The sequence below is a fragment of the Sceloporus occidentalis genome, unplaced genomic scaffold (assembly GCF_023333645.1).
Source record: "Sceloporus occidentalis isolate IW3139 unplaced genomic scaffold, rSceOcc1.0.p SCAF_7, whole genome shotgun sequence".
Classification (NCBI taxonomy): Eukaryota; Metazoa; Chordata; class Lepidosauria; order Squamata; family Phrynosomatidae; genus Sceloporus; species Sceloporus occidentalis.
This window is the reverse complement of record NW_028316987.1, coordinates 1722919-1746038: the sequence shown is the minus strand read 5'-3', so window position 1 is coordinate 1746038 and position 23120 is coordinate 1722919. Positions and strand designations below refer to the sequence as shown.

Sequence of the window (23120 nt, the reverse complement as noted above, 5' to 3'; positions counted from 1 at the left end):
TGATGGGGGACTGCCAAGGAATACCAGGTACTGTAGGCTGTATTTTAGAGGAAGACAGTAACAAATCATTATTTATAAGTAATGGATTATAAGGTCACCCAGTGCATTTCATGTTGCCATTAATACTAGAGCCTGCATCATCCAAGTTGCAGTCCAGCATTCTAAGCAATGCATTATACTTGCTCAAGGTATATTAGATGAATTCATGGATGACAAAGCTATCAGTCATGATAGCAGTATATTACATCAATTGTCAGAGCCTGTATGCCTCTCAATACCGGTTGTTCAGAACCAAGAGGAGGAGGGTACTAATGTATTCTCTTGATGGGCTTCCCAGAGACATCTGGTTGGCAATGTAGGAACAGAATATTAGATTGGGTTGACTACTGGTCTGATTCAATAAATCCTCTTCTATTCTTATGTAGGACACCAGGCTACAGGCTCCATTCCATGATTCCGTAGCTAGCAATATTTTCCCATCATTGTCATGCGCAGGTGTTCCTGGTGGAAATAGAAACAGCAACAAGTGGGAAAGTTTGTAAATTTATAGTTCTTTGTGGGTTTTTTGGGCTATGAGGCCATGTTCTAGAAGAGTTTATTCCTAGGAATATTTCACAAAAAACTATGGATGCCTTCCATGAAATCCTTTGGCTTCACTTTGTAAGTTTATTTCCCTCCTTAATGCTGCACCCAAAGGACTAAAATCCAAAAGTAGCATCTGCAGATACAGATGGATGAATGGAGAAACGGACATGTTTCCCAATTTTTCTGTCTCTTTTGGATACCTTCTTTTCCAACACACAAACACATACACATGCAGAATCTCAAGCAGTTAGATGGAACGGTTTAGCTTAGCTTCTTCCGACCCAGCTGTGCTGGAATGGAATTCCCAGTTCCTCAGGGGAAGCCCTTTTGCTCTCTCTGTTTGTTACATTTGTCTTTGTATCTGGTGCGCTACGCCCATCGGGGAATTCTGATGATAAAATCAGATGGTTAAAAATAGCCGGGCCCTCCCACATAGTAAGGGACCAGATGGTACACTGCTTCAGCCTTCTCCTGCATCATAGCAAATGGAAGCATTTTGAAGAGAAGGTATCCCTCTCAGAACAAGAGGTCACATACACTACAAGCTGCGTTTTAACTCTCATGGCTGCACACCAAAGAAGCCTGGGAACTGTAATGTGGATAGCCACCTTAATATTTTTAGAAATTCAGAAAGCTACATTTGAAAGTATTCGAAATATTTGAATGGAGCATTTGAAAGAAAGCTAAACAGCTCAGCCTTCTAAAAATAAATATTTTTTTTTTCAAAAGTCTGACATAGGGTACATCTGCACTGTTGAAATAATGTAGTTTGACACCAACTGCCATGGATCAGGCTTACAGAATCATGATTCGCAATGATACTTTTGTTAAAAATTTAATAAGTAACAGTTATAAAATATGAGAAATTGGAATAATTATATTATAAAAATAACTTTCGAAACTCTGGGTCTGGTGAAATGGAGGAAGTTCTTTAAACACATGTCTGCACAACAGTTTTGGAAGAACTTGATTGTACTTCCTCGGTGTACCCAGTTTCTTCATGTTAAACAGTTCCTATTCAATATGCACGAAGATCCCTGCATATCTAAATGACAATGTCAGAAATTATGTAAGGGTTGTGCGTGGATCTTGTCTTTCATGGGGAACTGAGAACTGTTGTGTATCTTCCCCCATGTCATGCCAAGTCCTTCTGCATTTCTTTTAGTTGAAGCAACACACACATAGAAATATCCCATAGAATCCCAACCAAAGCATGGCCAATGTCATTATTTCTTCAGTTCCTTAGAAGTCATCTTGGCAGTGACAATGCCACCAAATAGTTATCTTTGTTGCATACATTATTAATGTTTCTCCTCTCTGCAGATGTTCCAGTGGATTTGACCGATATCGTGAAGAGTGGTTGGAATATGGATGTAGCCAAGAGGTAAAGTTATGGTTAAAAGAATGAAAGGTGGTCAGCCTTGAATCATTGCTGCTTCTCTGTTTCACGGACTAAAATGACAGATCAATGTAGTTACACGGCATGACATCACAGAAGTAGTTTCTTCATTTGAGCTTGGAAAAATTACTTTTTTGGACTAAAACCCCCATCATCCCCTAGCCAGCACTGCAATATTTGCAAGCCCTGGTCTTCACAGATCTAAAGAGCAGACCTGTTATGGAGAGTAAGGCAGCATATGAGGAGAAGGTCTGGAGGAATCTAGAGGACAGAACTACTGTAAGTGGGCCACTTGGCCTGGTTTTTTTGGTCCATAAACTTCTCTCAGCTGTGATGAAAGATGTTATTCCATTGTCAGCATTCAGTCGACTGTACTGTCAGGTCCTATTGAGGAATGTGGGAAAGAAAACCATTTTGTCCTTCACCAGCTCTGCTAAAGAGATGCCAAGAGAGGCTTTTCTTTGAAAGCTAACACCAACATGAGAGAAATGGGGAATTTATCAGCATCACAGCAGAAGAGATGTTTTGCCACTCACATTATTATTATTATTATTATTATTATTATTATTATTATTATATTTATAGATTATAGATTACAACCTGATAAAAGATACAAATCACACCAATAAAATACAATAACAATTTACATAGCTCCATGGTCCCCAGGAGGACTGATGGGCCCTCATGTACTTGCTATTTAGATTAAAAAATAATTCAGGGGCATCACAGTGATATGTTTAGCATTGCATGTGGTTTGCACCAGAGACATACGTAGAATGTACTTAGTGAGAGACTTAAGATGTCTTTGTAATAACATATCCTATTCATAACCTGGGGATCTTTTGTGTAGATTTTGGGTGCCAAAATAGGTTTATGGAGAGAGTAGGAGTGGACCTCTGTTGACCTGTAGGATACAAGGATGGAGGAAAGTTGTGTAGTGTGGGAATGTCCCATGTTAATTAAGACAAAAATGAGAGAAGTGGTTGAACAGAACATTTATGTTCGGAGGAGTCTGAGGATGAACTGCAGTAATTGAAGTTTTTAATACATTTAAAAAACTATATAATAATAATAATAATAATAATAATAATAATAATATGTTTTATTTATAGACCGCTATTCCGCGATGATCATAGCGGTGTACAGTAAAATCGTAATACAATACAAAATACAGTTAAAGGAGGGAGAAGTCTCGTCCTTCAGGCAGTCCAAGATGTTGGACAAATATCCATCCATTTCCAACCACTTAGGACTTTGTGGAAGAAGAAAAGACTCAACCAGAGTCAAAATTCTGAATTAAGGGGAAAATAAACTTGACAGAATTATATACAATTGACAAGAGACATAGCAAAGAATGCCAGTACTTTGGGTGGGGAAGAGGAGTTTGTGAAACAGAGAAAGATGAAGAGTAGAAAATTCATTTCTAACAAAAAAAGAAAGAGAAGAAAACAAAGCACTGACGGGTTGTCAGAACTACCATGTTATTATGTTATTGTAATATTATGCATACACACAGATATACACAAATATGCAAGCTCAGAAATAAAAACAGAACATAGAACTTGGGTTCCAGAGGCAGGATCTGAAATAACGTACATGATCAGGAATAGAAATAGGACCAGGACCAGGACAGGGCAGGAGTGGGTTATATCTGAGTTGAATTGTGAAGCCAAACCAACAGGAGGAGAATGTAAAGTAGTACCTGAAGCAGGTAGACATATACTAAAAATGAGGAAATGCACATGCCTAATCGAGAAATGTGTGGTTCGTTCTAGTACTAAGCTCATAAGTTCTTTCACACAAAAAATTTCCTTAAGGATTCCCCCCAGTGTTCTTCCTCAGAAACCTAGTATGCAGGGAGAGGGGACCTTTTAGTTTTTACAGTTGTTAGACCAAGATTGGGAACCTGTGGTTGTCTAGATATTAGCCTCTCTTCCATTACCCCAACTAGCCTGGTCACTTGGAAAAGATGACGGTCTTGGTAGTCCAGTAACATGGTGGGTCAGAGGACTCCCATCCCAGAGAGCTACCAGCAAAACCTGACCCACTTTCTGCCCATCTCTAGACTAGGATGCCAGATGCCATTAAAATAATAAGATAAGATGGAGAGCCCACCATGACATTTCCATGGTGGCAGGATTGTGTGCTCCTGTGAAAGAAGAGACTATGCTGCTGGTAGCACTGCTGCTGATAGGATTTCCCACGTCAGACAGGCTTTTGCACTTCTGAATGTCTTTCTACCACAAAAACCCTAGGATGAGATAGTCCAAAATAGAAACAAGAAGATGTCAAAAGATGAGACTCCCAGGTCAAAAGGCTAGTGATGGAGAGCAGAGGACAAGTATGACTAGTGCTGAGTCTAATGATGCAACCAGACTCAAGCAAAAACAATGTTCAGTTCCTGATTTACTCATATGTGAAAGGAAACAATGCATAATAGTAGGATGATAATGCTTGGAAATGTGGGAGGCAGTAGGAAAAGAAGAAAGCTGCATTAGAGGTTGATAGACTTAATCAAGGAATTGACAGCTTGGAGATATCTCATTCAGATTTGCCATGTGTTGAAGTCAGCTTGAAGGCAGTTGACAACAACAAGTTGGTGATGGGTGAACAAAGACTCAAACATTTGGTTGGATGCATGGGGGAGTTTAAGTGGGTGCAGAGCTCAGAAAAGTTTTCCCTCTCTTTTTTTACATCAACTCCACAAATCTTCCATGCCTTTCCAAGTTCTGATTGTATCAGCAAAAAGGCCACCTAAAGAAAGTCAGCAACAAAATGTATGATTTGGGTTTGCCATTTCAGTCAGAACAGAAGACCTGTGCAGACTTCGAAGAAGATGAACATTACTACTCCTCACCTCCCAATACCAGTCCCTTCACGCCACTCGGAGAAGGTGTCACCACTTCTTCTCACTTTGTCGACAGCCTAACCACAGAAGGTATTGGTCAGGTTCAAAAATTATGGTGAGAGGGGAGGGCAGGGCTAACTTTGAAGGTACGTTCTTCTTGCAGTTTATCTACTCTATCTTCTCAAATGCATGGGATAGTCCTCTCTCTCTAGAAGATTTTTAATGCATTCATAAAACTTCTTTGAAGAAAGCCATCATAGTTAAACCAAGCAGTCTGACATTGATCTAGATTTCATATAGTTATGCATTACCTGTTCTAGGAGCAACCCTACCATTAGGCAGATTGAGACAGTTACCTCCAGTGGGAGATGCTGAGTGAGATAAGTAAAACAGCAGGAGCTTTCCATGGACATTCCCTTTCACTAGAGAACAGGGACCCTTTTACACTACACAATTGTAACACTATGATTCCAGTTTAACTTCCATGTTTCCTGGGATTTGCAGTTTAGGGAGGTCTATTTGGAATTCTCAGCTAGAGACCTTGACTGCCTCGCCAAACTACAAATCCCAAGGTTCCATAGGATGCAGCCATGGCAGTTAAAGTACAATGATAGTGGTATAACTGTGCAAGAACCCTAGCATTTTACATTCCAAGCAGGCTGTACTACACCCCATAAAAATAGCAAGGGAGAAACTAACAGTATAATAACACTCTATTACAACAATGCCCCAAAGGAATGAAACCATAACAAAACAATTATCAACAATGATCATATCATTAGGTATGTAACCACATTGTAATAGTGTTACAAAACACATTTTTTGGTGTTGTTTTCTCTTTCTTTCATCTTTCTTTCTTTCATCTCACCTCAAGCAGCTCAGTGTCTTTAGCTGGGCCGGTCCAAATCGATAGAATTTAATTGGCTATATTAGTTCAAACACAAACTTTCTCTACTTGAAATACCATATAGTTCTGAATGTAATACTGGGAAAAACGATAAAGAAAACACTGACAGAAAAGCATTTATGTTTTTGGTTTTGTGACAAGTCTGTCATTATAGTCAGCTCTCAGAGATACATTCATGAGAAGATACTGCTTGCAGAGAGAGACCAGCAACCTAATGCTTACTGTATATACTCATGTATAAATCTAAAAATTTAGGTTAAAAAATAGACCCAAAAACCTGCATCAACTTATCCATGGGTCAATGTAAGTACTGCATTTTAACTTGTGTGTGTGTGTGTATGGCAAAAGGGAAGAATTTAATCTGGCCTGGAAGCACTAACCCCCTTCTACTCTTTCATCCATCCAGCCTTTAATCCGTGCACAAATAGTTATGCCTGCTGGGATTATGTAAATTCTTTGGCGTTGTTTTCCTTTACTTCATCCTTTATATCTTCATTACATGCCCCTCTAAGTTTTAGCTTCGACTTATCCACAGGTCAAATCAAAATCTATAATTTTGGCCCCAAAATTTGCCCTTGACTTATATATGAGGTCGACTTATAGTATACAGAAAAATATACAGTATTTTTCAAAATTAATTTTTAGATAAACAAATGGGTGCTTGAACAGATCAAGCCTGAACTCTCCCTGGAAGCCAAGATGACCCAATTGAGGCTGTCATACTCTGGCCATATCATGAGAAGGCATCAATTATTGGAAAAGGCAATAATGCTAAGAAAGGTAGAGGGCAGAAGAAAGAGAGGAAGGCAGCATGCTAGATGATCCTCATCTTATTTGCTGGGATAATGGGAATGATGGGAGATACAGACCTAATGGTCTCACTGCTCAGGGAGCCTCCATCAGGCCTGAAATTTCAGGACCTAAGCAGAACAGTGAAAGACAAGGGGGTCTTGGAGATGTCTCACCCGCAGAGTTGCCATGAATTGGGGTTGACTCAAGGGCAGCTAACAACAAAACCAACATCCACAAATACTTCTGATGTTGAATGAAATATTATTGTCCTATCTGTGAAATTGAAGGCCTTTGTGGCCAGCATCCATAGTTTTTTGTAGGTTTGCTGAACTATGTTGCCTTGTTCCAAAAGAGTTTGTTCCACCATCTGTGGCTGGCATCTTCAGAGATGTTCTATCTGTTTGCCATATTTAGCTGTAAGTGCTTATATTTATGTACCCAGATCATCACCAGCCAGACATGAGAGATAGCAGCAGCCTCACCAAAGAAGTATAAATATTGAGAGAGAGGAGAATAAGGGGAACCCCTCAAAAATCGCACAGTGTGGGCTAAGTGTGTTCAGTGCGCATGGGATGCTGACTGCTGAGGGAGAAGGAGCAAAAAAGTCGATGAGTCAGGGAATGGGGTGAAGTATTGTGGCAGACAAGGTTGTCTATCTGGAAGAGCAAACAAGAGCACTGCATTCTGCAATGTTTTCTTTTAGGATTGCACTAATTCCAATCTAGGTAGATTTTCTCCAGTATGAGAATTTCCATAATATCCCCCCAGGATCTTGTGCATAATATCCTATGTTGGCGCCAAAGATGCATCCCCCTATGAGATTAGCGACAGGTACTGGCTCAATTTTGCTGCTTAATAGTCCCTGTCGCAAGCTGCTAATTAAAATAAATAGAAAAGAACATTAGTAGTTGCCCTTCAGCAGTGAAGGAAAGAGAGGACAAAATTCTTTTGTGACAGACTTGACTTTGAAAAGAGCTAATAAAAGATGAGGGAAGAGGCCCCCACTGTAACTGTAATGATTTCCCAGTTCATTTTTGAATCTTGGCAGGGGGGCTATTTCCTTTTTTCTTTTTAAATAGAAGCGTATTCAAGCATGAAGCTAATTTCCTATCTCAGAAGACAAACAGAACAGTCAGCTTTGGCAGGTCAGAAGACTTCTGATTTAATAGCATTAAAGCGTGGAGTGAGGCAGAGCAAAGTTAACTGCAACCTTCTTCCACCCGTTAGGGCTATAGCTCCCGTCATCCCCACCATTCCAGCAAATGGAATGAGGATCATCAAGGTTGTAGTGGACACCAGGATGAGCGATACTGAAAACAGGTCCTTGAGTTGTAGTTACTCAAGCTGGTATCTTCCAGATACGTTAAGACTATTAGCAACCCCCATGCTTTCTTGGGATAGTGGGCATTGCAGGGTGAAATAGCTGGAACACTCTGGGCTAACTTCTAGACCACTGCATTGCAGGTAACGCAAGGCTCAGTGTGCCTTAGCCCTCAGCTCTGTTCAATGCTTAAGCCTTTCAGAATGAAATAATAAAAGGAGGTGTAGACCTTAGGTATATGCAGAAGCTTTTCTCTTATGTAGCTTCACTTCTCTTCAAGTACGGGGGGCAAACAGTTCTTTGTCCATTCTGGCCCCTTGCTTTATTCAATACTCTTTTTTTGTATGTTTGGATTCCTACTTTGTAACCCCACAGTTTCTTGAGGCTGCATCTACACTGCAGAAATAATCCAGTTTGACACGACTTTATCTGCCATTGCTTAATGCTACGGAATTCTGGGAATGGCAGGTTGGTGGGGCATCAGAGCAAAACAAACTACCATTCCCAGAATTGCATAGCATTGAGCCTTGACAGTTAAAGTGGTGTCAAACTGGAAGGGAAGAAGGAAGCTATCAAAAAATGTAGATCCTCCAGAGCAGTGGTCGCCAAACTTGCTCTTTAAGGGATTTTGGACTTGAGCTCCCAGAATCCCAGACTATTGGCCAACATGGCTGAGGCTTCTGGGAACTGAAGTCCAAAATCTCTTGAGGACCACTGTTCTAGAGTGTGTTTGCAAATTCCAGCAACAAATCATTTAAGCCTTGTGAATTGTAGCAGGCTACTATATTAATAGGAGAGCCAATATGGTGTAGGGGTTTGAGCATTGCACTATGACTTTGGAAGCTAGGGTTTAACTCCCTGGTCAGCCATGGAAACCCACTTTCTCAGCCTCAAAGGAAGGCAAATGCAACACCCCTTTGAACAAATCTTGCCAAGACAATCTGTGATTGGTTCACCTTAGATTCGCCATAAGTCAGAAATAACTTGAATGCACACAACTACTACTACTTTAATAGCTGAGCTGGAGATTTGCACAGTCTTTTCCTGAAGCCACCAAAACTGGAGAATCTGTACCTTCATCTCTCAGCTGGAGATGGCCCACAAAAACTAGTGTCTCCTGGCCAGGCCCTGAAAACTGGCAGCCCTGTTCTCTCAGGCGAGCATCTATTTCAGGAAGGCCTCAAGAAGAGCATTTGCTTTTGGCTTGTTTCCCTCCCTCCATCTGAGCTCCCTTGTCCTCTGAGGAAGTTTTTTTGGAAAACCCCTCCTGTTTGTGGGTCCCTGTTGTTGCAAATGTGACAACAAGCAACCACCAGGTAAAGGGTTTCTTGGGAGTTGTGCCTTGACTGAATCATTTCCGAGGCAGCATTGCTCATCTGCCCTAAGACATGTATATTGCCAGACATACATAGATTCCAACAAAACTGAGCCTTGAGAAGATGAAGCACCTTCTTTCTTTTATTTCTCCTCTTTTTTTTAATTTCAAAAAGCACAAAAGAACAGGGAAAGAACAACCTTCATCTCTTTCCCATTTCCAGGTGCATATATGGTTGTTACGAGGGTCATCTAACACATGTCAATGACCACTTAAAATTTGTGGAAAATCCAGCAGGAATATGAACTTACATTCCAGTTTGATGTACTTTTGGTTCATCGTTGAAGGGGCTTAGCTTTTACTATTAGTGATGTTGTTGAAATGTAGACATTCACACTTGGGAATAGAGCCCTTCCCAGTGTGAATGGTGAAATAGATATGTGTGTATGATGGACTGGCAAAATGATATATATGCATATTCCTAACAGGAATTTTCTAGTGATTAAAGGGGGGAAACACTGTTCTGCCACTTCTGAAGACAGCATAGAAGTTACCTTTTTTTTGTTTCCTACTCATAGTATCCAAAGTCTTGGGCACAGACAATGGAGAACTTTATGAAACTTATTGACATCTTAGTTATTTGGATATCATTTAGGTCTTCCTCTGTACAGAATTCCAGAGTCCAAAGGATTTTTGCCAACAGATGATGTTAAGTATCAGAAGAGAGAAAACTTTCCTTTCTCACTTACTCATTCCTTCCAAAGAAAGCAGGAGGCAGTGGTTAAATAAGATGGATTTATGACCTCTCCTCAAATGAACACGTTGTGCATTTCCCCTATCTGAATCAGCCACTGTAAGCAGATCAGTAGACGAAAGGATGACCTAGATTCAAAACCAGGTCTTCACAGATGTTGGGCTGTATGTGTGAGAAAGAGAGAGACAGAGAGAGACATGGGGGGCATCTGAGACAGTGGTGGTGAGGGCGACAAGCAGTCTTAATTTCTTTCTCTAGGGAGAAATCTTTTTTGAAAACATGTTCCTAATGCTAAACATTAGGGGGGAACGTATTTCAGTTGTGTGTGCCATGTGATAATGCCATATGGAATCATTTACATGTGATTCATATTAAGAAACTGTGTGGTGTGACCACCAATTTGTGATATCCATCTTAACTGACTCAAGACATTTGTTGATAAAAGTTGTTTCAGCTCCTCGCTATCTCAATCAATTAGTCAATCAATTTATTTATTTCTTTTCCAGCTCTCGGCTTCCAAAGTCTTTAAAGCAGTGAACAAACAGATAAAAATAATGCTAAACATGATACAATGCAATATAATTTAAATACCAGTAGGAAGGAACTGATCCATAGATGGGGTATATACAGTCTCTGATAAAGAAGCTCCTTTTTACAAAGTTATTTGCTCACCCATTTCTCTGTTTTGCTGTAAAACATGCTCAGTAAGTTGGCAGCTGCTGTTTACTTTGCCTGTTGTAGGCAGGCATACACAGCTACAACAGAACTGGCCACAGCAGAATCCTGCTCTTCCCCTACTACAGTTTTATTTATCACATTGTTTAGTGCAGACACAGTGCTGCAACCTGACAGCAAAAAATGTTTCTGTAGCCTTCCTTCACCATCTCCCAGTGCTTATAGCTGCTAAAAAAGTGTCATCTTGACAGCAGACAAGGAATAAGTGGGGCTTTTACAAATAAGTCTTTGTAAAAAGGAATTCACTTCCAAATGCTTTGTTAACTGAGGTGTACCAACTCTTACTCTTCTATTATTTTCCTACTTAAAACAATCATTTCAATAACCTGCGACATAGCAAATGTGAAGTTAATGTGCAGGAAAATTAACTTCAATCATGCCAGTAACATTTTATAATGAACTTTGTCCAGGCATGTGCATGATACAGATCCCTATTGCAACTATAATAACTATTATAATTCTGTTAAAGATTAAGCTGACCCACAAACTCACCATGAACTTGGAATGTTACTTTTAGGAAGAATGGATATAATAATATGCTGAAGCCATCCATAACGGGGACCAAGACCATCCTTGTGCCAAGCCTTAGTTAGGAATTGAGCTTCAGCATTGCCACTATATTCATTATTCCTTAAAGTAAATTTCCACAATTTTGCTCCTCACAACAGCAAAAAGCAACATGCAGTACTGATCAATTCACTGAATTACAATTAACTGTTTAACTTTGTGTCATAATGTAGAGAGATCTTGTAGCACCTTTGAGACTAACAATTTGTTAATTTCAAAGGTGCTACAAGATCTACTTACCGATTTTACAGACTAACACGGCTATATCTTTGTGTCAAAATGTAAGGTTCTGAAAGGAAAAGAAGCCTCCATGGACAGCCCTGTTAACCTCTCTCTAATTGAGCATCTCATTTAAAGCATTATTACTTTTCTGGAATTACCTTGGTTATTAGTAACCAGAATGGAGGTAAGTCTGTATACATAGGGAGAGTTTATTAAGCCAGTTTGTATCCTCTTTTTGTTTTTGTTAATTTCTTATAGATGATACAAAGATGAACCAGATTCCAGAAGGAGAAGGTAAGTGCCTAATTATCTCATGGCTCAATTTTATGGGACTTTTTATGCTTGGGAATGTCTGTGTCCTGGGGACATAAGATACTCCTAAATTGCTCTTGCAGCTGGTGCTGGTGAATGTCAGACCAGTTACTAACAAATCATCTCTTCCTTGTGGTATAAGCACACATTGACTTAATGTTGGATGATGTGCATCACAGTTAGACCAGAGGAATGTGACCCACATATACTCAGTGATATTTGTTGCAGTGTAGCTCCATACACTTCTGGAACAGCTGGGAGTTGGAGGAACTCCTTTGCAGTAGCTTCAAGCCTAACTTACTGATCAATACCAAGAAGATAGCATTGGGTGATGTGTGCAGTACCTCCAACACATCTGGAGGGGAACCAAGTTGGAAAAGGCTGTATCAGCCTTAAAATATTATTCAGTGGTTTGGTCCACTACAAGTAACATCCACTCAGATAGTGTATCTGCACCATGCTTCACTTTGGCCCTATTCACACTATAAAAATAATCCATGATGAATCCAACTTGAATCCTTGTTGTTCACGCACATCCCGAATGCACCTGATGTACTTTTGGGGGTGGGTGGCAAAAAACCCACTTAACCTGGGATATTCAATACCAGGTTGTTGTTTTTTGTGTGTGAGTTTTCCTGAAAGAGCTGCATCGATCTGCATCTTTGGCAGTGTGAATATGGTTCTGAATCGATTCAGATCACTTTGTATCGTTCACTGGAATGGAGGCAGCTCCATTTTTATCCCGAAACGATTGTATGTGTGAATAACAAAGGGGTTACAATGACTCAAAGAGATTTGCAAACACAAAACAAAACGAAAACAACAAACCCAATATGCATTAGCGCAGCTATCCACATCTCAGGACAAAAAAATGAGTGTGAATGCCCCCTTTGACCACTGAACCAGGTATACTTCTTAAATCATGTGTGTATGCTTTCTTTTCCCTTTTCTTGTTTTTCTGTATCTGAGAAATACATAAATTCTTTCCGTCTATGAAAACTTCACCTGCAGGTTTGCAAGATGAACTCCCTACAAAGAAAGTGGGGTCACAGATCCATACAGGAACAATAGTTGGTATTGTCCTGGCTGTTCTGCTCATTGCAGTGATTATCCTTGCTGGCATCTACATCAGCAGTAAACCTACCTCCAGCGCTGCGTTGTTCTTCCTCGAAGTGAGTGCAGAAACAATTCTTTCATCTCTTGCAGGTTGTCTGCATTTCTTTAAAAACAATTGTGAGTTTCCAAACTTCATAATCTGAGTCCTAGCCAAGCATTTCATTACTTTGAAATGCAGTAGCCAACATTAATGTAGATTTTAATTCTGAGTCCAAGAATTGGTTGTGGGTACCAGAACAAGATGCAGTTTACTGTCCTTTCATGTCATATTTTAGAGTGTTATATTCTACCTATTGCTCTTATACATGAAGAGTATTTGCAGATGCTGTTAAAGAAAAAGAACATGCTATTAAAGAAAATGGTATTTTATTTGGGATTCTATTTTTATATAATTTCTAAAAATATGTATGTATTGGGGGGGGGGGGTTGAACCTTCACTCCCAAATATCCAAGTAAATTTTATAAAATGAATAGAAGCTGTGTTCACATTATCAAGCCCAGAGCTCTGGATGTGCTTTGACGTGCATAGAGGGATCTTCATCATGTCCAAGCTATCCTATTTTTTAATAAAATGGTCAATTCTGTTTGCCCTACATACAGGAGTTAAGCAGTTACTTGCCTCTTTATATAAACAGAAAAGCATAGAATGCTACCGTATACCAGATCAGTCTACATATCCATTGAGATCAGGGTTTTTGTACTAATAGGCAGTGATCTCAGGCAAAGGTTTCTCCAACCTTGTGTCAGGATCGTTTTTTTAAAAAAACTGGAGATGCCAAGTATTGAATTTGGAACTTTCTTTATGCAAGGCATGTGCTTTGTCACTGAACTTGGAAAAGTTACTCTTTTGGACTGCAGTTCCTACAGTCTCTTAGCCAGTATAGCCACTGGCTTTTCCCTCGGGAGTTTATCACACGGGGGAAATGCTGTGCAAAAACAGGATTTAAAAGCTGGAAAAAAAATGCAAATGCAGATTGATTTTCACACACGTCATTGTTAAACTGGTGTTAACTGCACGAATAGTAAACAAAAGCCATCCCTTTTCCGAATTATGAGATTTTCTGAAAATAAAAAGGAGCAGCTTTTGCCTACTTTCCGTCTACTTTCCATTCATGTTAATACCACTTTACCAACGATATCATATGAAAATCAACCTGCTTTTGCATCTTCTTTCTGATTTAAACCCGTTTCTGCACAAGACTTCTCCTGTGAGATAAACTCCTTGGTGAGAAGATGAGCTCTTGGAGTTTTTTCAGCAGTAAGAAATTAATGGATCAATTTCAGATTGAGTAGGAGCAGATATGTGTAGTTAACAGTTTTTTTCTCTTTGCGTGCTAATGTTCTTCTTTTTCACACCTTAGCGAAGACCACACCAGTGGCCTGCTATGAAGTTTAGAAACCACTCAACTTACACTGAGGTGGAAGCAGCAAGCCATGAGAAGGAAGGATTTGTTGAAGCAGATCAGTGTTGAACAATGCTTCTCTTCTATTGCTCCTACGCCTTTAGAACATCCAGCGTCTCCTGTCCAGCATCTCCTCTTTATTTCATGATGAATCCAGCTGAAGAATTGGACAAGAGGGAAAGTAAATACAGTGAAGAAATCCCAAAAGAGAATTAGGAACACAGGAAGCTTCCTTGTGCTGTGTTCACATCATGAGTTCCTTATTCTAGCCCAGCATTATTGACATTGACTGGCTGGAGCTCTCCAGAGTTTTAGATAGGGACTCGTCTGGGACCTTCAGCATGCAAGGCATGTGCTGTTACCACTGAGGTACAGCTCCTCCGCAATGGATTTGTGAGAACTTAAAAGCATGAAAAAGGCATGCAGATTTGGTATATAGCCACTGGCAGGAAAGGCCAGTGGAGTCAAGACTTTACTGCAGAGATAGTGGCAACCCATCTCCTATCAGGTATCATCCACAGCTGGTTGCAGTGCCAATGAAAAGCAGTCTCTGCCCTTCCTGCTTTTTACCAGCATTGTAACTAAGGTGATAGTACTGTACTGGTCACCGGAAAAACAGATCTGCCACTATATGGTATGGGTAATATCGCACATAATTTTAAGGAGTTCCCATATGGTGGGAAAATAAACAAGTGAAGCTTTAGAAGAGACGAAAAATCAAACTTCCAGATGAGAACTGGAGTTTACTTTCTCCATATTCTTTGAGAGATAACATTTAGGTCTTATGGATTATATTATCACAGAATGGCTGGGCAGGCTTGCGCTTTTTCAGTATCTCAGTATCCTGCGATGCTTATCAAATGCAGCACCTGACATTTGTGGGTTGGGGAAAGCTTAAACTGGGTCTGAAATGCCACCTTCATATTTATCTGTAATGGTAGTATAAATTCAAGCCAGGAGAAGGAAAGCATTAATTAAGTAGGCCTTGTCATTGACAGTAATCGCCCCAGTTGACAGCTGAGCCAGCCGGCGGATAAAATATGTACCAAACTTGTCATCAGACCACCAAAACGACCCATCTTATTTCTGCTGTAAATTACTTTCGCCACCTAACGATTTCCTCTAGGCTTCAGGTTTATTTTGCCTTTTTAAAAACAGTTTTTAAAAGCCAATACTGGTCATTGGTTTCAGTTGCAGAACATAATAGAGGACTTAAATTTCATCAATGGGTGAGTTTTATCTATTTTTGATGAATCGAGAGTTATTTTCTGTTGATAATTAAGGTGTTGGGAACATCGTGATTCCCTGCTTTTCTGTTCTTGCTGCTTGCTGCTGGATTTCCCATATCTTCCCCCAGCATGAAAAGAAGGGTAAAGTTACATGGAAGATGATGGCAAGCATCCATGAAAATGTTACAAAACTATTTTTCAAACTAATAGAGATTTCTGTACCACAGATAACACTATGTACTCTGAGGCATGACTGTCAATCCTAGATTTCACTTTCTGCCTCAGGTCCTTCTTACAGAAAAATCCAAATACATACTATAATAAATATTTTTAAACAGTGAGCATAGATGCATGGGACATGCACATACACACATGTAACATGTAGCTGTGTTAGCTCTGCATATTTGCTGAAGGCCAATCCTGTAATGTAACATGGGCCTGAATCCCATTGTTAATTCAGACTAGAGTAGACCTACTGAATCAGTGGGTTTTATCCATTCCCAGCCAAACATTGATTCTGTGAGTTTGCTTTAGCTGGGAGTAACCAGTAGAATTCAGGCTATGATTAACACACACACACACACACACTTTCCTCACAGTTTCTTCAGATTCTGTTTCACCAGGCTATGAAATGCCATTATTTGCTCCGTATTGCCCACTCGTGCTACAGAAGCTGGCGCCGTTTGCGAGGACAGTAGTAGGGAAATGCTGACAGCATGCTGACACTATATCATGCGCCTGCTTTAACAAAACAGTGCCAGGAATCTCTGGAAGGAGGCACACTATGGTAACTGCCATGCATTCAAGATAAACAGTAGTTTGGCCAGGACAATTTAAAGCAAAAACTTTATAGTTTCAGGTTGCATGAAGAGAGTGCACCAAATAAAGACAAGCATAACATAGCATACCACTGCAGCCATAATACTTTGGTTGGAATAGAATAGATAGAGGAAGTAATTTTTAATTGTTGGTGAGGATATATCTTAAATGCTTACAGGTGTTCCAGCCTCATTCCAAATCCAGTCTGAGCCTGTTTGCTCAAAGGATTTCTTTGGAAGCACATTATACCATATAGAGTACTTAAGTAATTTTGTCTAACTGCATAGCCATATACAGAAGTAGCACCATAGAACTGGAAAAGGCCACAAGGGCCATTCAGTTCAGCCTCCTGGGCAATATGGAATGGGGGCTGCTATAATGATACCCACACACAAACAGAGGCACAGATCATCCTGCATATGTTACAACACAGACAAGCTTAGCATGCCAGTGGATTTTTCTAAGAACAAAGTATGTACTATTCATTTATCACAATCACTGGTACACAAGCCTTGGGCTTGATGAAGAAGAGATCCCTGAAATGAAAAACAGGGCAGTCATATCTTTTTCTACCAACCGCAGTTTATGGAAAGTAGCTCAGAGTCATAAAGAATTAAAGGATAATTTAATAAAGTGTTGCCAGGCTTGAGACATAGTTTTCCCTCTTCAGTACGGATATGTTTACATATGAGTCTCGCATGTTATTACATGGGGATTTCATTACCAAGTAGGAAATATAAAAGGCAGTGTTCTGTGATGGTACTTTGGATGGCTTAAATACCAGTTCAGTGTTCTTGTTGTATATGAGTAAAGTACTGGCATATTAAAACTGCAGGATTTGGATGTGTTGATCATATCTGATCCTCATGCAGGAACTTCCTAAATGTTAATAAGTCATTTAGTTAATATCCATTGGGAGCAGGAACCAAATACCAAATTATTAACTTCTCTTAGCAAGCTTATCTTCTTTCTACATACTTGAATTTACAGCATAGTTCAATTTAAGAGGAGGTAGGCTGAGGCCAGACATTTAGTATGGATTGTCTGCATGGAATGCAGTGTTACTACTAATATATATGAGATAAAATATTAAATAAGTTGTACTTTAGAGGTTGCTTTGGTTTTCACAATTAAAACATTGCAAAGATCGTAACTGATATTCAAAGGTATGTTAAATTTCAGGATTTAATAGTTTACTTGCATCCATATGATAAAGATTTTAAGTAGTTTTATATGCTTGATGCATACCTGCCTGCTACATCCATATGTACCTATGATTTATATGTTGCTCTGATATTTGTTGTAGTGCTCAAATTGCAAAGAACAGAGGAGATCCATCCCCCCCCACACACACACATCTTTTGGGATAGCTGCCATAGCTAGCATTTTTAGGTTGTGTTTAATTTGGCGGGGGGATCAGAAGACGAAGAAGCAGCTTTTGAATTTTACAAAGAACTCCCTACCTCTTTCCACCATTCTCATAGCAGGTGTCAATCCAAATGAGGCCATGAAGTCCAAACACCTTCAGACCCCACATACTGGTTTCTTCTTTTCCTTCACAAGGAACACACTCTCTCCAAAGATGCTTGTACAAGGCATGGTACACAAGCATCAACCAAGAGTGGAAGGTGTTTTTTACATGTGCCTGTATACCCTCCCACATTTCATTCTTCCTATTCTAGATAAATATATTGAACCAGTCTCAAAAACCTTTACTGCTGCATTTTATCTATTTTATTTTTTCTCTTAATTATATCTCAACACTATCGGTTTCATATGTTACTTTTGCAAGCAGCAAGCGGGCTTTTACTTTCCATTGGAATTGACAGTTTAAGAACACAATTAGATATGACAACAGCAGACCATATGCTTTGCTACTTATAATCACTCCAAACATGAGTGAATTTCAAGTGACAAAGCAAGCAACACATGCTGGATGGGAATGCTGAAACCTTCCTCCACCCACCTGTTTTCTTGCCTCAGAAATTCTCCCCTAGTCTATTTTTCCTCTTTCTGCTCTCTTCAAACCTAGCCAGGAGTAGTTGTATAGTGTGTGTGGGGTCTTGCAAGGAAAAATACAACTCTTTGTTGTCCACGAGATTAAACTCGAGATAATTAGCCTCAACAGTTCATGATTATTATTCTTGAAAAGACAACTGCAGCTGCAGGGTCAGGAGGTATGATATTGTGTTCATTTTTCTTTTCCTCCTGTCTGGACGTTTGCAGCTCCTGCTGTGTGTTGTACAAAAAATAATCAAAACATGGTCAACCCTCATTTATATGCTCTAAGAGGAAGAATTACAAAGATTAACAGAATTCAAAGATATAGCTGTGTTAGTCTGTAGGGTCAGTATGTAGAGAGATCTACATTAATTAGATTAACAGAGACAGGGACACCACCAAGAAGTATTTTTCAAGAATGTTTTTTGTTATTAACTGCTGTCACATCGGCTTCAACTAATGGCAACCCTATGATTTGAAAGACCTCCAAGACACACTTTCATTAATAGCTCTACTCAGGTCCTGTGAACCCAAGTCCTGTAGTTTTCTTGGCTGCTTCTATTCACCTGTAATGTTGTTTTTCTCTTCTCTGCTGCCTCCCACATTGCTAAGTATTATCAGCCAAGATCCTGCATCACTGAGTTAGGAATGCAAAAATATTCACACACACACAAATACAAAAAAAAAAGCACACTTTGATTTTTCTGTTTTACATGAGGGATGGCATTTTACTAGGCCATTGTATATAATGGGACTTGATCACCCATGGATTTTTGGTATCCACGGTGGCTCCTGGAACCAAATCTTAGTGGATACTGAAGGCCTACTATATTGCCTCTGGGCCTGACTCTCCCAAATCTACAGTAACAGCCAGCAACTGTTCCAAGCAACGGAGGTCTGTCCTACTGATGATTAGGGTGCAGCAAGATGACATTTCCAGACCTCTTCCACTAGCATTCTGCAAACTGACAAATTGTAACAGGTCCTGCTTCTGATTGTTGTAGCCTTACGCACTGGCAGGAGTGGGCTGCACCCTGATTTCCAGCAGAACAGACTTCCATCACTTAGAGCAGCCCTCTGGAGCTTAAGGTCAGATTCAGGGAGCATTGACAATCATGGCAATAGTGCTACAAAAGGGAATACATAGTATAAGTGTATGTGGAGCAATTATAGATCTGTACAGAGACAGTATGGTGTAGTGTTTGAGTGTTGGACTATGACTCTGGAGATAAGGGTTTGATTCCCCACTTAGCCATGGAAACCCACTGGATGATCTTGGCCAAATCACATACTCTCAGCCTCATAGGGTTGTATTAGGGTTGCCATATGTCGGAAGTGACTTGAAGGCACACAGTGACAACAGATCTGTCTGTAACTCTAGGTTATAAATTCATAACTGTAATATAGGATACCAGCCAAAACTTTGTCTAATGACATGTCCAATGTACAATTACCTCAAATTTGGCCTGTGTTATTATACATATTTCGTATAAAGTACAGTTAACACAAGGGAAAACAGTGAACTGAATAAAGCAATACCCCCCCCCCCAAAAAAAACCCACAAAGATAGATAATATTCTCCTTGGTGGCGATAAGTGCTGAAACCGCTTCTAATCTCCTTGAAGTTCCTTGTATGTATTCTTTACTCTCTTCCATCTCATAATAACCACAGGTAGAAAATGCACTGGTGCTATTTTTTCTCCTAAGGTCACTTCCCATTTGTACTTATCTTAAGCAAAAACAGTTCTGACAGCAAGTTGTCATGTTCTTATTCCAGATCCAGGCTCAAGTAGAAACTGTTTGAGCTTTCTTACAGCAGTACAATCCTGTAGTCCCCGAACATTGGCACAGAGACCCTGAAAAGGAATGGGAATCTTTACTATCTTGTACTCATTCAGACTGGTAATATAAACATTATGAGTAGGATCCATTGGATAAGACAGCTCCACTCCTGGGAGCTGCTTCCATCCAATTTTCTCAGGCTCATCTGCTTATTCCATCCCTCTGTAGATTTTCCAGGAGTTTGGAGGGCTTCCATGACAGCCACATCTACCAGGACAATTGCATATCCCTAAACCTGGATCCATCCCACTGTATCAATACACAGAATGAATAAATAAACCTTCAGATTAATTAGCTGAGAAGCCAGCAGGAACAGTTCCTGCTGAATCCTCTTTACAGGCCAAGATAGCACATTATTTTAAGCATGGGAATAATCCTTGCAAAGCAAAAACATATACATCACCAGGTTGGAAGTTTGCATAAGAATGTCATCGCTATGAGTCCATGACAAATGCAACTATTGGATGCACTGAATGTTCAATTCGTGAGCTTGCCATGAAATAAACATCCAGAAAATTAACTGATTAGCTGGTGCCTTCCCATGACTTTTAGGCAAAAATATGGTAAACCACATGCATGTTTGCAATACTTCAGTACCATTTCTCCGCATCTGTGTTGTGTTTCTGATCTGTACTGAAAAACATCCAGGAAACAATTCAGGAAGCCCAGTTTTCCCAGAATCAACCGCTCTATAGAGACATTTTATGTATAAAACCTAGAAAGAAAAGGTGGCTAAAAATCAAAGACACTGAATATATGAACTGATACAAATCGCTGTGTCTGCAGTGCAGACAAATCCCTAACAACTAGGAACCACATTCCAGGAATGGTTGTCTAACTTTGAGAAAACAACACAGGCAAACAAATCAAGACCTCTAATACATCAAATTGTGAAGTTTTGCTTTTCTTTTAATTTGCATAGATCTTTAAAAGTTGAAGTTTATTTAACGTGTACTTTAAAGGGGGAAAGATTAATGAAAAAGCCATACACAACAATTTCACATCAGAACTAAAAGCTGAAAACATCTCTGGAAGTTGTTTATAAAATTAAAAGAAATGGCAAAAGTCTGCATTCTTTTTACAAGAGTGGCTGAAAGACGTAAGCCAACAGTTTGTCCCATAACATACAGCAATTATCTGGTAATTGTGTCAGAAATGATCTCCTCCTTTCAGTCTCTGTCCTAGTTCTAGTTCATTCATGCATCCTGTACCTCTTCTCCTAGAATAAAGCTGGCAAATGCAGCTCTCCAGATGTTGTTGAACTGCAACTCCCATTAACCCTTGCCAGCACAGACAGTGATGACTATTTTGGAAGTTGCAACCCAACCTCTGAAGGGCCACAATGCCCACTCTTGCCCTAAAGGATAAGTGGTGGCGAACCTATGGCACACGTGCCAGAGGTGGCACTCACAGCCTTCTCTGTGGGCACGCATGCTGTTGCCCCAGCACAGAGTTTGCCAGAGTTCACTACTAGAAAGCCAGAGGGACATGGCACTTTGCAATAAATAAGTGGGATTTGGCTTGCAATTTGGGCACTTGGTTTGCAAAAGGTTCACCATCACTGGATTAGGGGCATTTTGTCTGTGTTGCCTGCAGCAAAACAAAACAAACAAGCAAATAAAAAAGGCAATCTGAGGACACCGGGATCTGAACTGTCAAGTACTCTGGTATGTCTCCAGGTCAGAGTCAAGTATGTAGTGCATGCACTGTACTCCCAGAAGACCAGCTCGGGAATATTTAAACTTAAAGTGAAGGGGGACATCTGGCCCTTGCAAAATTAAATGGCTTCATTTCTAAAAGTTACGCCTATATTTGGCTGCAAGATCCCCATCCATCAGAATCACTCCGTCTAACATAATTTTGGTTGAGAAGGGACCTCTAGTGGTTTTTAAAGACATCCACTTTTAAAATGTTGGATGCCTAAAGTATTGTGGAAATGGTTCATAAGAACATGATAGGGAATATTTATCAACTAGTACAGCTTGTACCCAGAGGAACCTGGAAACTGAACCTCTTTAAAGGATGCTTTTACATATCAGATGAGGGTTGTTATCTACAATGTGTAGAGTTCAGTCTAATGCATTTGAGGAAGTAGACTGAAGTCTACAAAAGCTCATGCTGCCAATTTCTTTCTTTCAGTGAGTCTCAAAGGTGCTACAAGATCTCCCTGCATACTGATTCTACAGACTAACACGGCTATATCTTTGGATCCTACATCTACAGTGTGTGTAGAGTTACATTTGGCCCTCCATATCCACAGATTCTTCATCCATGGATACAAGCGTGAAAATATTCCAAAAAAGGATAAATTCCAAGGGGTTTTCTTGGCAAGATTTGTTCAGAAGAACAACTTGAAAGCACACAACAACATCATCTCACGAGACACTTTATGACACATCACTTCCTTTTCATGTGTTAATATCTTGCTGCTTCAGGTTCCACTTGTTCAAAAGCTAACAGTTTGGCCTTGTTGGTCATGAAGCTGCGACTGCAGAAACTCACTCCATAAAGAGATTTATAGGGCCACAGCTTCAGGAGACCTCTTAGTCCTTCAGACACTCAAGATTAGATGTTTTTAGCCAGCGTGGCATAATGGTTTGAGTGTTGGACTACTGCTCTGGAGACCAGGGCTCAACTCACAGCTCGGCCATGAAAGCCGTTCAGTGACCATGAGCAAGTCACACTCTCTCAGCCTCAGGGAAAGCTCTGAACAAATCTTGCCAAGAAAACCCCATGATAGGTTTACCTTCAGGTCACTCTAAGTCAGAAACAACTTGAAGGCACACACAACACACATGCACAATGACTGCTATGATTTGTTGAGAAAGACCTAAGGACATACAGTGGTCCCTCCACTTTTGCTGGGGTTAGGGGTGAAGGACCCCCAGGAATGTGGGAAAACCGCTAATTAAAAAAAAAATCATTCTGGTCAGAGATATATTTATTGAATATA

General features: G+C 39.9%; 1 protein-coding gene and 1 long non-coding RNA gene across 4 annotated transcripts in view; one reads left to right on the top strand and one right to left on the bottom strand.

The window, feature by feature from the left end:
* LOC149309000 (plexin domain-containing protein 1-like) overlaps positions 1 to 14345 on the top strand; it is a 64850-nt gene extending 50505 nt beyond the window's left edge. For both annotated transcript variants that reach the window (XM_089531617.1, XM_089531615.1), the window contains 5 exons: positions 1909 to 1969; positions 4787 to 4922; positions 11704 to 11739; positions 12769 to 12929; positions 14235 to 14345. In XM_089531617.1, the coding sequence (XP_089387743.1) occupies positions 1909 to 1969; positions 4787 to 4922; positions 11704 to 11739; positions 12769 to 12929; positions 14235 to 14345 (505 nt within the window). The remainder of the gene's footprint in view (positions 1 to 1908; positions 1970 to 4786; positions 4923 to 11703; positions 11740 to 12768; positions 12930 to 14234) is intronic.
* The window catches only part of LOC149308998 (uncharacterized), a 50816-nt gene continuing 28927 nt past the window's right edge, over positions 1232 to 23120 (bottom strand). Inside the window, exons 3-6 of one of the 2 annotated variants that reach the window (XR_016281875.1) lie at positions 18291 to 20181; positions 14286 to 14433; positions 12902 to 13198; positions 1238 to 2368 (exon numbers count right to left, since the gene is read on the bottom strand). This is a non-coding gene — a long non-coding RNA (uncharacterized LOC149308998). Of the gene's footprint in view, positions 2369 to 12901; positions 13199 to 14285; positions 20182 to 23120 lie in introns of both variants that reach the window. The other variant, XR_016281874.1, reaches the window with a different exon arrangement.